The sequence below is a fragment of the Rana temporaria genome, chromosome 13 (assembly GCF_905171775.1).
Source record: "Rana temporaria chromosome 13, aRanTem1.1, whole genome shotgun sequence".
NCBI classification, from domain to species: domain Eukaryota; kingdom Metazoa; phylum Chordata; class Amphibia; order Anura; family Ranidae; genus Rana; species Rana temporaria.
The window spans coordinates 116920012-116935323 of NC_053501.1; the positions used below are offsets into that span (position 1 = coordinate 116920012).

Consider the following 15312-nt stretch of genomic DNA (forward strand, 5'->3'; position numbering starts at 1 on the left):
CTGACCAGAATGGGAGGCTAGATGGGTCCACCAGAATGGGAGGAGACATGGGCCCACCACAGTCAGGCAGTCTGCTGAGATGTGTTTAACGTCAAATCATGTGACCTTTTTCTTTCCTTTCAGATGTCCAAAACGGGAAGAATTCCCACTGATTGAAACCGAAGTGGAAGCCAAATTGAGGAAATTGAAAGGTAAGTGCCGTTCTTCTTCCACACTGAAGATATCTACAGAAAAAAAACAGCAACAATCGTTATTATGGACATCCAGCCTGAGTCTGAATTCAAATTCATATCATTCTCATCATATATATTAATTAAATATACAAGTTAAATATATGTTTTTCTGCTAGAAAATTACTTGGAACCCCCAAACATTATATATAGATATATTTTTTTCTAACACCCTAGAGAATAAAATGGCGGTCGTTGCAATACTTTCTGTAACACCGTATTTGTGCAGCGGTCTTACAAGCGCACTTCTATTTGGAAAAAAATCACTTTTTTTCATTTAAAAAAATAATACAACAGTAAAATTAGCCCAATTTTTTTTTAATATTGTGATAGATAATGTTACGCCGAGTAAATTGATACCCAACATGTCACGCTTCAAAATTGCGCCCGCTCGTGGAACGGCGACAAACTATTACCCTTAAAAATCTCCATAGGCGACGTTTTAAAAAAAAATTCTACAGGTTGCATGTTTTGAGTCACAGAGGAGGTCTAGGGCTAGAATTATTGCTCTCGATCTACTGATCGCAGCGACACCTCACTTGTGTGGTTTGAAACACATTTTCATATGCGGGCGCTACTCGCGTATTGCGTTCGCTTCTGTGCGCGAGCTCGTCGTGACGGGGCGCTTTAAAAAAAAATATCTTATTTATTTTACTTGATTGTATTTATTTTTACACAGTTTTAAAAAAAAATAAGAATTTGGGTCAGGACGTATATAGTCGTGCGGCTAATGCAGATATGAACAAAGAACTCTCCTCTTCCTATTGAACAGTAGATGCTCATACTTGCATTTCCTTAGCGACATAAAAGACTGAGAAAGTGATTGGCTGTTGGGGGCGGGGTGATCATTTATTTTTAGCCTTTTACCTGTCGGGTTGGACTTTTAACCACTGTGTCTGTTTTCTGGCAGAGGTCATACAGCAGAGGGACACGGAGGTGGCGGCCATCATGGAGGAGAAGGTGACGCTGTTTTCCAAGGTGCTACAGCTGCAGGCGGGAGAGGACGCGCCAGTCATGGGGAACACCCGCAAGCTGTTCCGGACGGAATCCACGGACAGCTACCGAGGAGAGAAACTCATCACTGAGGCCATCAAAGAAGGTGAGACACCTGGAGGAGGAATGTGGAACTTCATCAGTCTCTGCACCAGATAAGCTTAACCTCTAATGTTCTCATCACAGTCACACACTATTATTATTATACATTTATAAAGCTCTGACATATACCGCAGCGCTGTACAGAGATCACCAAAAAAAAAAGTCTTTGCACCAAAGGAACTTACCCCCACCCCCCACAATCACACTCTATAGTTATTATCCTAGTAGAAGTACTTTGTACTCTTACTTCTGGAATTTTCGTCTGCCTTTTAATATGGTTGACCCCCCCCCAAAAAAAAAAAATTCACTCCCTTGGTCTCCATGGTCCCACCACACCTTACAATTCTACTTCCTCCTCTTCCTTACTCCTTTGGGGTCCCCCAAGGTTCTGTTCTTGGACCTCACTTATTTTTAATAATATCATTTCATAGAATCTCCGCAAGTGGCCTAATACATCGCTATATGCTCAGGGTGATATGATGTAGAGAACCCCCAAACTCGGAGTGAGGCCTGGGGTCCCTTACTGATAATCACTTGCATATAGAGGTGTATTGGAATATTGATCTTGAACTATAATTTTAAACGCTAAGCTCTGGTCGTAATGCGTCCATGCTTAGTAGCTCAACGCCTTTCTTTATGTGACACAGAGATGATGTATAGATCCCCCTAACTCCTGTTGCGAGGAGTGACGCCTGGGGCCCAATACTGAGTTGTCGCATAGAGAATCGCATTGAAACCCTTGCTAACCGCTGTTGTGGTTCACCAGTGCTGTTGCACACTGTACTAACATACAAAGCCATTCACAACTCTGCCTCTAGCTCCATCACTAACCTAGTTTTAAAATACCAACCTAATCGTCCTCTTGGTTCCTCCCAAGACCTCCTCTAGCTACCTCATCACCTCCTCCCATACTTGCCTCCAGGACTTCTTCCGAGCCTCTCCCATCCTCTGAAATTCCCTACCCCCAATCTGTCAGACTATCTCCAAATCTATCCACTTTTAGGCGATCCCTGAAAACCTGAAGCCTACCCTGGCTCCACCGAACAACTGTACTTTAATTTTCTTCATCAGCCCATCCCCCACAGTTACCACCCTTTTGTATCACTTGACCCTCCCTCCTAGATTGTATGCTCTAAAGAGCAGGGCCCCCCCAATTCCTCCTGTATTGTAACTGTACTGTCTGCCCCCAACGTTGAGCAAACTGTTGGCACTATATAAATTCTATATAATAATAGAAGTGAACACACCATTAATCATTGTAGAGTATATGATGTCTGTATTGTGTATATTTGTTGTGGATTAGCTGTGGACTACAGTGCCGACCTTTTCTTTTCCTCTCACAGTGGAAGCGCTGAAGGACGTCATTATAACGATAGGAAACGAGCAGCTGCTTATAGTCGATCACAATCACACCTCTGTCCCAGCCAGTAATCCCACACGTGAGTGTCCACCAGAGGGCGCCGCCCTCTGTTTATTCCTATCCCGTGAACTATGTCTGCCATTGGTTAAGTCTTAGTACTTGTCCCTTTCTAATAAATGTCATAGATACTGAGGAGGAGAAATTTGCAACTTTGTCATTTGTTTTTTTTAAATGGGAGGCTAGATGGGTCTACCAGAATTCGAGGCTAGATGGGTCCACCAGAATGGGGAGCTACATGGGTCTACCAGAATTCGAGGCTAGATGGGTCCACCAGAATGGGGAGCTACATGGGTCTACCAGAATTCGAGGCTAGATGGGTCCACCAGAATCAGATGGGATACGAGTTCACCAAAATGGGAGGCTAGATGGGTGCACTAGAGAATCAGAGGGGATACAGGTCCACCAGAATTGGGGGTGGGGCTACATGGGTGTACTAGAATTGGAGGCTAGATGGGTCCACTAAAATTTAAGAGTCATTTTTTTTTTTTATTACCGGCATTGTTCCCCGATATCGGTTTTCAATTTAGTATTATCGTTTATGTCCAACGGTAAATTGAATAAAAAAATCGTAGTCCACAAGGGCATCCCATTTACTGAAAGTTGTAGTACACATCCATTAAAATTACGTCGAAGCAAATGCCTCACCCAAGGAGTGCAGATACTGTCAATGGTGGGTGGCCATTCTGACAGTTTTGGGTCTTCTAAATTGGGAAGTCTAATGATCATAGGGGATCTATGTCTATGAAATTTCCTTTTGAGGGCCCTATGGGATGCTGGAGGGATCCCAAAGTCACCATCAGCACTATGTAAAGACTAGGCAGGCAAGTGGCTTTAAGACCACTTTGTTCTGGGATTTTTTTCACTTGACCCTAATCGATCTTTTCTCTCCTGCCAGATGGCAACTCGAGCAGTGTGAACGGATCTCTGGACAGGGATGAGGACCAGAAGGTGAGACAAAAACTGTGAACCTGAATAATAAAGTGGCAACGCCAATAATGGTGATGGGAAGTCCAAAACGTTATAGTTGTCACCAGAACAGGCATAGTGGGTAGATCTCTCAATGGAGACACTTCTTCTGATAATGACTTAAGAGGGGATTTCCTCTCACTTTCTGTTCTTGGGTATAGTATCGGGTCCCCCCCCCAGAGCATTCGCTTAGGCCAGAAACTTGCCAGTGGTGACGAGGGTTGCAATGTGATTTTTGCAGGCAGGGAACAGCCATGGATCCTGCACAGCTGAGGGAGGTTGTAGGATGGGGGGGTTGGTAACCGGTGCGGCCATGCAAGAAAGTAGATCACAACCCTGCCCCTGACACACAGTTGGGTCCTCTGTTGAGAGCCTCACGTGTCTATGATCCCACACATCCAGTTGGTGGCTCCCCTGCCATAGGTTGGTTGATGGTGAGGTCAGCCGGATGTGGCAAATGTTGGTGAGGATGTTTGACTCCACTCTCTCAGGTGGTGTATGACCCAACAGTGCCAAATTTCTGCCCTGCCCCTACTGTGCCCAATCCAACCTCACCACCATCTGTTTTTCCCCAAAACCCTGGCAGGTAAGGAGGGGATCATCACCTCCAGGGGGAAGAGGAGGTTACCCTGCTTGGTTTGGAGTGTCCTAAATGTGGAGGGTGACAATTGGACGGTGTCCTCAAGGGACCCTCCCCAAGATAAAAAAAAATAAATCTACGCCTCCTGATCTTGTGTTTTTATAGGGCAGGAAGTGAAGGAAAGTCTTCTCAATAGGACACAATGTACAAAAAAATGTGTTTTGCACCCTTTCCGACTCTAATCAGAAAATGTTTTGGTTTTCAAATTTTAGGGATCTTCTGTAGACCTCAAAAAACTGTTAAAATCCCCATTCTAATATCCGGGCAAAATCAATCGATCTTTGCTCATCCCCTAAACTTGATATTTTTTTTATATAATCTAACTCTTAATTTGAAAGAGATATGATGAACATCGTTCAACATCTAATGGTTTTATTAAAACAAAAACAAAAAAACTTCTGTTCTATCTCTACAGGACCGGAACGGCAACCAACTGCAGAATAAGAGCCCGCAGGAGGTGAGCGCGGCTTTTTGGGGGCTAAACTTTTGCTGAAATGTAACTTGAACCCAAACCTAGATTTATCTCCGTAATTTACTTTAAGGGGACTCTCCTTTTAACAATAATCTTCCCATAAGATTTTATACATTATTTCCCTGTAAAATACTTCCTTGTGTAGACATCAAATAACCCAGAGACTGCTGCTGGGTTCCGCCATCTTGTATGTGATGTCAGCAGACTTTCTCACCCAAGTGGTAGCAGCCATTCTCAACCAGGGTTCCTACAGAGTTTGCTAGGAGTTCTTGAGCTGTGGTTGATGGACCTCCCACCATTTGATGGTGCCTGCATAATTCCAGGTCCATTACCAACTTGTTAGAGTCAGCATCATGAGACCAAAGATCTTTTTAGCTGTCTGTAAGAGGAGCATTCTTCCCCTTCGGCTGCCAACGGGAGGGCCTCTCTTCCCCCTTGACTGTTACCAACGCAAGGGACACTCTTGTCCCTCAACTACCACCAACAAAAGTTCACTCTTGGTCCTCAACGGAATGGAAGGGCCTCTTTCCCCCCTCGACCACCACCAACGTGGGGGGACACTCTTCCCCCTCGACCGCCGCAAGGGAAACACCTGCCCCTCGACTGCCACCAACGTAAGGTCACTCTTGGTCTTCAACCGCCGCCAATGGAAGGGCCATCTTTGGCCCTCGACCGCCGCCAACCAAGGGGCAACTCTTGGCCCTTGACTGCCGCCAACCAAGGGGCAACTCTTGGCCCTTGACAGCCGCCAACCAAGGGGCAACTCTTGGCCCTTGACAGCCGCCAACCAAGGGGCAACTCTTGGCCCTTGACAGCCGCCAACCAAGGGGCAACTCTTGGCCCTTGACAGCCGCCAACCAAGGGGCAACTCTTGGCCCTTGACAGCCGCCAACCAAGGGGCAACTCTTGGCCCTTGACTGCCGCCAACCAAGGGGCAAATCTTGGCCCTTGACTGCTGCCAACGAAAGGTCCTCAACCGTCGCCAACGAAAGGGCCACTCTTGGCCCTTGACAGCCACCAACGGAACGGGCACTCTTGGCCCTCGACTGCCGCCAACAAAAGGCCACTCTTGGCCCTTGACCGCCGCCAACAAAAGGGCCACTCTTGGCCCTTGACCGCCGCCAACGAAAGGGCCACTCTTGGCCCTCGACCGCCGCCAACGAAAGGGCCACTCTTGGCCCTCGACCGCCGCCAACGAAAGGGCCACTCTTGGCCCTCGACCGCCGCCAACGAAAGGGCCACTCTTGGCCCTCGACCGCCGCCAACGGAAGGGCCATTCTTCTCCCTCGTTGGGTTCCCCAAGACCTGAAAATAATTGCAAAGGTTCCTTTGGAATTAAAAGGTTGAGAAAGGCTGCTCTATTGCATGCCTCCCCTGGCAGTTACATAAAAGGTTACCTATAGGGTGGTGAGGCACAGACAGTAATTAGACATTCCCAGAAGAGGAGAGGGCTAGGACATGCAAGGAGGGGGCTATACTAAGGGACTGACTCTCCTTGAAGTAGTCAGATTTGGTTTATGTTAATGTCTGTCCCCGCAGCTGCACCTACTCCTCCACGCTTCACTCCCCCATGATAGAGCTCCTTTAACTATGTGTTTTAAAAGTGTTTAGAAAATCTCTTTTTCTGTTTTAGGAGGCTCTGCAAAGGATCTCCAACTTGTACACCTTGTTGCACGGACTCCAGGTAAGGTTTCTTCTTCTACAGTGGACACACACATTGCAGTTCCTTAGCAGCTGGAGGCTAGCTATGTTCAGCATTCCTTGCCAGCTAATGGGAGTTGTAGTCCCTTAAAAGCACAACTCCAGCCAAAGCTTTTATTTCTGAGACTGGAGCGGCGATTGAGGGGTCGTCAGTAGCTCCCCCTGGTGGCCGGGCACTAATATTAATATCTGCCTTTCTCTGGTAGGTGGTGGTGGCCCAGCAAGACAGTCTGTTGAGTCTACAGATCCCAGACAGCACAGACAAGAAGGAGAACCTAAACCGCACCGACAAGAAAGAGAACCTGTCCCGCACCAACTCCCGCGACCTGTCTGTAGTAGACCCCTTATCCAAGAGCATGGACAAGTCCGGCACCGAGCTGACCCTTCTCCAGCGACAGCATACCCTGCTGCAAGAGGAGCTGCGCCGCTGCAGACGACAGTGCGAGGAGCGGGCGCAGGAGGCGGGAACCTTGGAGGCGCGGCTCAGGGAGAGCGAGCAGATGAGGAACAAACTGGAACTTGAGCTGGAGGAGGGGAAGAAGCAGCTGGAGCTGGCTACCCTGCAGAAAGGCAATATGGTGGCTGATATTGGTAGAAGTCCTAGGGGGACTGACCCAAGAAGGCGGAGCTTGCCAGCCGGAGACGCCCTGTACCAAACCTTCACTCCACCCCAGGTACGTGCCGACACGATTGCCGTTCTAAACAACATCCACTATATCTTTGTTATGGACGACCAATCCCACAGATGGTCATTGCTGATTTTGTCTCGTTTCTGTTCAGATAAACCACGACCGCCGATCTCTGGCCACCCTGGATGGCCCAGGCCCGATCCCTGTCATCACCTTACAGGAGGACTCTGACCTGAAAGACGACTTCAGCGACCTCACCGAGCTGGAGAGGCTGCCAGAGACTGTAGACACAGAGTCCTCAGAGGAAGAGGGAGGAGGGCCGCCAACGTCGCCATCAAGCGCGCGAGGTGAGTGAGGGGGCCAGTAGGGGTGAAATGTGTGAAAACAAAAAATAATAGCCCTGAGGCCCCTTTCACACTGAGGCGCTTCTAAACTGCCAGTAAAACACTGAGCGCTAAGTAATCCCATTCACATGAATGGGCAGGTATTTTTGGGGTATTGAAAGGCTGGGGTGGCTAGTTTAACAATATGAAGGCCCCCAAACTTCATTCCCCCAGGGTGGTCAGCCATCTTGGCCATTTCTGTCGAGTTGCCACCACAGCCTCTTATCCAGGGGATAAAAGTTGTTCAGTGCTGCGGAATATTTTCTGTCCACTGCGTGTAGCCTTTTGAGGTTGAAGGTTCTCCAGGTCATGCTACATCTAGTGCTAGTTGGTCACATTCAACTGGACTTATTCCGTAATGTTGAGGACATTTCCTAGCCCTTTATCTGGTTCTAAATGTCAGGAAGATACCTCAGCATTTATATCCACACCCAGGATACCCCAACATGTATGTCCACACAGGGAGCACCACCACCCTAATCCAATTGTCTAAAAACAAGACTGGAGGTGTGAAAGTTACATATTAAAGGGGTTGTAAAGGTTCATGTTTTTTCACCGTAATGCATTCTGCGCATGAAGGTGAAAAAACATCAGACGATTAGTGGCCCCCCAGCCGCCCCCTTTACTTTACCTGAGCCCTCGAAAGTCCTGTGTTCTCGACCGGGCTTCTTGGCTCTTCTCGGCTCATTCATTGGTTGATTGATAGCAGCGTAGCCATTGGCTCCTGCTGCTGTCAATCAAATCAATGGCGCTAGGGGGCAGGACCAAGTGATACAGTCGGCGGCTATAGTCACCGACTGTTTCACGGCAGCGCGCCCGCAAGCTAACCCCCTAGGAAAAGCGCTTCCCAGAACGGGGGTTAGCTGATGTGTGGAGGAGCCGAGACAGCCGCCGAGGGACCCCAGAAGAGGAGGATCGGGGGGCTACTCTGTGCAAAACTAGCTGCACAGTGGAGTTGCATGTTTTATTTTATTTTTTTAAATAAGGAACCTTTGCAATCCCTTTTAAAGTAGAGGTCTGCCTAAAATATATATATATATATATATATATATATATATATATATATATATATATATATATATATATATATATATATATATTAAAAGCCAGCAGCTACAAATACTGCAGCTGCTGACTTTTAATAAATGGACACTTACCTGTCCAGGGCACCTGTAATGTCGGCAGCCGAAGCCAATCAATCGTTCAGCTCTCTGCTGTCCCCGCCGCCATCCTCGTGAGGGAATCAGGAAGTGAAGCGTTGCGGCTTTCCATTTTCGGTTCCCTACTGGGCATGCCCGAGTCGCGCTGCGCGTCCTAACTGGACCCCACTGTGTTCTGGGACCTGTGTGTTTCCCAGAAGACAGTGGGGGGAGGGGCGTGACTCCTGCAGGAGTCTATGCCCGGAAGTGGGTGCAAATACCTGTTTTATGTATCTTCTTATACAGGTATCTGCACCCCCCTGAAAGGTGCCAAATGTGACACCGGAGGGGGGTAGAGTTCCAAAAAGCGAAGGTTCCATTTTTGTGTGGATCTCCACTTTAAGTTAACAGATAATAATACACATGGCTGAAGTGGTAGATATGATACAGCGGCATTATATCTAGAAGACTGTCGAAGGCCACCACACCTGTTCAATGATGGTTGCCTCAGTTTAATGTAGATGGCCTCTTCTGAACCAGTTGTCCAAAAATGTGCTCCCCACTTTCATCGAAAGACTGTCCCTTTTCCTTAAGGTGTAGGAAGACTGACCTATAGAATTTGGTCTTGTAGGTTGGGCCATTGTCAAGAAGGTGTTGGTCTCCCCAGTGTACAGGTCTTTGCATCTCCCACTACACTGAATACCAATTTATTCCACTTGTGGTTGAGGGTTGGGTGTTCTGGATGTACATGTTTCTGTCTCAAGGTATTGCTTAGAAGTATCAGCAGGATCTTTACCAAACATCACATCCCTATGTCTTCAAGTCCACCAATACACGGAAACAGAAGCTTGTACATCCAGAAGACCAAACACAAGTGGAGTAACTTTGTATATGTAGTGTGGTGAGGGATGCAAACACCTGTACATTGGGGAGAGAATACAACTCACAACCATGGAATGGCCCATTCTAGGCTAGTAAATTCTCCAGGCCACGAGTCCGGTCTTCCTAGACATTCAGGAAATGGGACATTCTTTCGAGGACAGTAAGGAGCACATTTTAGACAGACTCTGACCCATAGAATTTACCAGCCTGGATTGGGCCATTCCTTGGTTGAGAGTTATAGTGTATTTCTTAGAAGTATCAGCAGGATCTTTACCCAATGTAAAGAGGATAATCTTTACACCATCCCTAGGTCTTCAAAAGTCCAGAAAGACTGAAACAGAAGCTTGTACATCCAGAAGACCAACCACAAATGGAGTAACTTTGTATATCTAGGCTGGTAAATTCTATGGGTCAGAGTCTATCTAAAATGTGCTCCTTACTGTCCTCGAAATAATGACCCATTTCCTTAATGTCTAGATTGGGCCATTCCATGGTTGCGAGTTGCATTCTTTTCTCAATGTACAGGTCTTTGTATTCCTCACCTCACTGTTTCAGTCTATTGCTGGACTTTTGAAGACCTAGGGATGGAGTAAAGATCATCATCAGATCCTGCTGATACTTCTAAGCAATACGATGAGACCGAAACTTGTACATCTAGAAGACCCAACACCCAAACACAAGTACATTTTTAATATGCAGTGTAGTGGGGGATGCAAAGACCTGTACATTAGGAAGGCCAACACCATCTCAACAATGGCCCAACATAGCAAAGACCTGTACATTAGGAAGGCCAACACCATCTCAACAATGGCCCAACATAGCAAAGACCTGTACATTAGGAAGGCCAGCGTCCTCTCAACAATGGCCCAACAAAACAAAGAACTGTAGATTGAGGAGGCCAACACCCTCTCAACAATGGCCCAACATAGCAAAGACCTGTACATTGCCATGTTGGGCCATTGTTGAGAGGGTGTTGGCCTTCTCAATGTACAGGTCTTTGCTATGTTGGGCCATTGTTGAGAGGGTATTGGCCTTCTCAATATACAGGTTTTTGCTATGTTGGGTCATTGTTGAGAGGGTACTGGCCTTCTCAATATACAGGTCTTTGAGAAGGCCAACACCCTTTCAACAATGGCCCAACATGGCAAAGACCTGTACATTGAGAAGGCCAACGCCCTCTCAACAATAGCCCAACATGGCAAAGACCTCTACATTGAGAAGAGCGACACTCAACAATGGTCCAACCTAGAAGACCAAATTCTACAGGCCAAGACTCAATAGTCTTCCTACTCTTTAAGGAAAAGGGACACCAAGGTCACATCTTGAACAGAGAGGACAACTGGTTAGTAGGAGGTATGGAAGAAGCCATCTACATTGAAATGAAACAATCGTTCCTGAATGGGGGGGGGGGGGGGGTCTTTTAACACAATCTGTCTTCCACCAATCATGCGGATTGAAGAATGAGATTATGTAACTGGAACAAGATGGCTCCACAACTTTCACATCTCCCATCCTGTTTTGGGCCAATCACCATCTGCCTTTACACATTTCATGGTGTGTTACCTGTGTGGATATAAATGCTGGGTTTCTGATACTTATTAGAACTGGAGAAGCCAGGATAGAGTCTTTGACATTACAGAACAAGTCCAGTTGAATGAGACCAACTATTGGAGCTGCCTTTCTCAGAGAAATCCTTGAAATAACTTTCCAGTCTCAGGGATCCTCCTGCTAAAAATGGCTAGTGTCCGGGCCCCCTACATGAGGACCGGTGGTCCCCCCCTATCGGCGGCCCTGACTAGATCTACAACTCATGATACGTTAAATGGTCAGTGGGAAGAATGTTCAGTACACTTGGGAATAATTGCCTTCTTACAGAGAGTTAAACAGATCAGTGTTGAACTTATCTGAGAGTCAGAAATTGCTCAAGGAACCCCAGCCTTGGAAGAACCCTAGAGTTCCATGGAACCCTGGTGTCAGTGGGGAACTTATCTGAGAGAAATTGCTCAAGGAACCCCACCCTTGGAGGAACCCTAGAGTTCCATGGAACCCTGGTGTCAGTGGGTAACTTACCTGAGAGATATTTCTCAAGGAACCCCACCCTTGGAGGAACCCTAGAGTTCCATGGAACCCTGGTGTCAGTGGGTAACTTACCTGAGAGATATTTCTCAAGGAACCCCACCCTTGGAGGAACCCTAGAGTTCCATGGAACCCTGGTGTCAGTGGGTAACTTACCTGAGAGAAATTTCTCAAGGAACCCCACCCTTGGAGGAACCCTAGAGTTCCATGGAACCCTAGTTGAGAAACCCTGTACTAGATATTAATTGGTGATATGATTACCTAATGAGCTTGTAACCCCCCCTTCTGTGTTCTGTCATGGTGGTCTCACACCTTGTGTCCTGATATTCTCCCCCAGAATTCCAGAGAATGCAGGACATTCCGGAGGAGGCCGAGAGCACGCAAGACCTGAAGGACGCGGAAACCGGATCGTCAGAGAGCTGATCCGTGCCAGAAGACGGCTACCACCGAAAACACAAGACGGACGCGCTGCTCCACCTGGAAGCCCCCCCAGCCGAGCAGTAAGAAGAGAGATGACTGTTAGCGGAGAGAGAGACATTTCATCTCTTCCTTCCCAAAAAAATAAACTTTCCTCGCGACGATAACGGACCAACTCAACAATTTCTTATAGGGCTGCGTGTGACTGTTCTACGGACGCAACATATTCACTGATGGGGGGAGGGGTGAAAGACTGAAACGTCATTATTAAATGTGATGCAATGCAAAATTAGCGGCGGAATCGAGCCGTGGCTTTTTTTTTTTTTTTTTTAACTAGTGAAATGAATTTGGTTTGCCAAATAAAACAGCGACAGTATGAAAAGTTCAGATGAATTCGAATTTTGACACAAAAGGCAAACGCATTTGAAAGGAGGTAGCCGATTGGTACATGGGTTAAGCATCCAATCAAAGCCATGCTACACAGGGCAAGACGTTGAACTACAAGTCTCATCATCCATTTCAGGACAGCGTAGTCTGCGGCTCCTTCAGATTTGCGCTTTTTTTTTGGGGGGGGGGGTCTCATTATCTTGTTGGGAAACAAATGGGGGGGTCTGCATTTAAAGCAACGTTGCCACCTTGTGGCAGGATCTGTGTACTGCAGGACAAGACCGAGAATGCCGTCTGAGAGACACCTGGTTGGCTTTTTAAAGGACAGGTAGCACTTTAAAACATCTGAACTGAAACCAAAATACCCAACAATGTAACTAAATCTCATTAAAATTTTCTTTACAAAAACGGTAATACTTAAAACGTAATGATTTGTAGATATTCAGGCCAGACCCCCCTTTTAGCCTCCACCCCCCCACTGCCAAACTGGAAGATCTGCGCTAAAGCACAACGCCCGCTACGTGGCAAGGCTCTCTTTTAGTATATATATTTTTTCTTTATGCGGTCCATATTTTAAGTTATTTTTTTCATAAGCAATGAGGTGCAAGAAAAAGCTATAGGAAGGCGGGGTGTAAAAAAAACAAAAAATGGCATATTGCAGCCCTTTGGGGGTGGGGGCGCCACTCACGAAGCCGATCCCTGTAATCAATGCCTATTTGAGTTATTGCAGAAGATTAATGCTGTGATCCTGGACAAGGTCCCAAACACAGTATAGGAGGGAAAGGGACCACGGGGCCTAGATGCCAGACTGCAGCCCAGGGGGAGGGGGGGTCAATAAGAATGTTAACGGGGCAATTCCCTTTCTAAAATGTAAAAAAAAAAAAAAAACGCGCATTGTCAGGCCTCCAGTAAAGTTTCTCCCTGGTGGTTAAATGCAGCTTTTTTTTTACCCCAAAAATGTCTGATTAAAGGTCTGGGGGGGGGGGGGGTGCAAAGACGAGCACACCATTACAGTACACAGTGTCAGAGGTTAATTCTGAGGAATCATGCTGTATCGTCAACTTTCAAAATAAAATAAAAAGTCCATGCAAAACCATACGTACAATAATCACCGACACCGGTTAGCCCCGCCCACAGCCTGAATTTGGGGGGTGGGCTCCCAAATCACACCCGCTTTACAAGTTGACACCCACTATGTCACCGACTCACGAAGCCGACCCCTGTAATTAATGCCTATTTGAGGCATTGTACAAGGTTGATGGTTTGATCCCGGACGAGCCCCCATAAAGTATAAATCGGAGGGGAGAGAACAAAGGGTCGACACGCCAGAACGGATTGGTGGAATCATGTTGGCTTTGAGTTCCCAGCTCAAAGCCAACCTCTACAAAAAAAAAGGAGCTAGCAGCTCCAACCACACGCACAGCCAATAAAGGGGGCTCCTTCCCTCTGATGAACTATCGGGTTGTGGAGAAAATGATCAGATAACGCCCACCACCACCCAAAAAAAAATGCTAGATTTGGTTTTAGACCATGGTGGGTTATCATTTCAACAGTGATGGAGCTTCAAAGAGAAGGCCCACCTCTGTCGATTTCATCTTTTCGCTTCTAACGCCTCAAACCGATACAATTTTAATGCCTAGTTGAAGTATTGTAAAAGGTTGATGCTTTGATCTCGGACGAGCCCCCATTCACCATAAATAGTTCTTAGCTCAAAGCCAACCTCCTATACAAAAAAGGAGTTGGGAAATCCACCCACACCTACAGCCAATAAGCGGGTCTCCTTGCCTCTGATGAAATATCAGATTATGGAAAAAATGATCAGATAACGCCCACCACCACCTGGAAAAAAAAAATGCTAGATTTGGTTTTAGATGATGGCGGGTTATCATTTCAACAGTGATGGAGCTTCAACGAGAAGGCCCACCTCTGTCGATTAGATCTTTTCGCTTCTAACGCCTCAAACCGATACAATTTTAATGCCTAGTTGAAGTACTGTACAAGGTTGATGCTTTGATCCCGGACGAGCCCCCATACACCATAATCGGAGGGGAGAGAACAAAGGGCCGAGACGCCAGAACTGATTGGGTGGGATCACGTTGGCTTTGAGTTCCCAGCTCAAAGCCAACCTCCTCTACAAAAAAGGAGCTAGCAGCTCCACCCACACGCACAGCCAATAAAGGGGGCTCCTTCCCTCTGATGAACTATCGGGTTGTGGAGGAAATGATCACCACAACCCAAAAAAATTCTAGATTTGGCTTTAGACCATGGTGGGTTATCGTTTCAACAGCGATGGAGCTTCAAAGAGAAGGCCCCGGACGAGCCCCCATACACCATAAATAGTTCCCAGCTCAAAGCCAACCTCTACAGTATTGTATAAGGTTGATGCTTTGATCCCGGACGAGCCCCCACACACCATAATCAGGGGGAGAGAGAACAAGAAGTCGAGACGCCAGAACTGATTGGTGGGATCACGTTGGCTTTGAGTTCCCAGCTCAAGGTCAACCTCCTCTTACAAAAAAGGAGTTAGCAGCTCCACCCACAGGCACAGCCAATAAGGTCATATTTTGAATTAAATAAATAAAACATAATTTGATACTCTTCCTGTGAATAAAACAAGAAATATTGGGCCGAGCGTTTATAGCCAGTCGCCATTTTTTTCAGACCATTATTTTTTTTTTGTGGCGTCGCTTCCCTCCCCCTATCCCCACCCCCCACGACGATCGAACCTTCCTCGCTCCTTTTCTATGTAGGATCCTGCGAAGCTGCTTTACACTAACAGGAAAACTTGTGATATTATTCCAACCTTGAATCTTATTTATATTTTGTACGGAACGATCGCTTGTAAATACTTTTTTTTTCTGATTCTCTAAGCAAG

At 46.7% G+C, this 15312-nt stretch overlaps 1 protein-coding gene across 7 annotated transcripts in view; it reads left to right on the forward strand.

The window, feature by feature from the left end:
* ARHGEF2 (Rho/Rac guanine nucleotide exchange factor 2) overlaps window positions 1-14653 on the forward strand; it is a 179285-nt gene extending 164632 nt beyond the window's left edge. For 5 of the 7 annotated variants that reach the window (XM_040332336.1, XM_040332334.1, XM_040332338.1 and 2 more), the window contains 9 exons: window positions 124-191; window positions 1141-1329; window positions 2669-2764; window positions 3641-3693; window positions 4767-4808; window positions 6457-6507; window positions 6731-7198; window positions 7305-7500; window positions 11971-14653. In XM_040332336.1, the coding sequence (XP_040188270.1) occupies window positions 124-191; window positions 1141-1329; window positions 2669-2764; window positions 3641-3693; window positions 4767-4808; window positions 6457-6507; window positions 6731-7198; window positions 7305-7500; window positions 11971-12056 (1249 nt within the window). In that variant the 3' untranslated portion in view covers window positions 12057-14653. The remainder of the gene's footprint in view (window positions 1-123; window positions 192-1140; window positions 1330-2668; window positions 2765-3640; window positions 3694-4766; window positions 4809-6456; window positions 6508-6730; window positions 7199-7304; window positions 7501-11970) is intronic. The other 2 variants (XR_005744706.1, XM_040332337.1) reach the window with 2 other exon arrangements.
* Window positions 14654-15312: the final 659 nt, after the last annotated feature.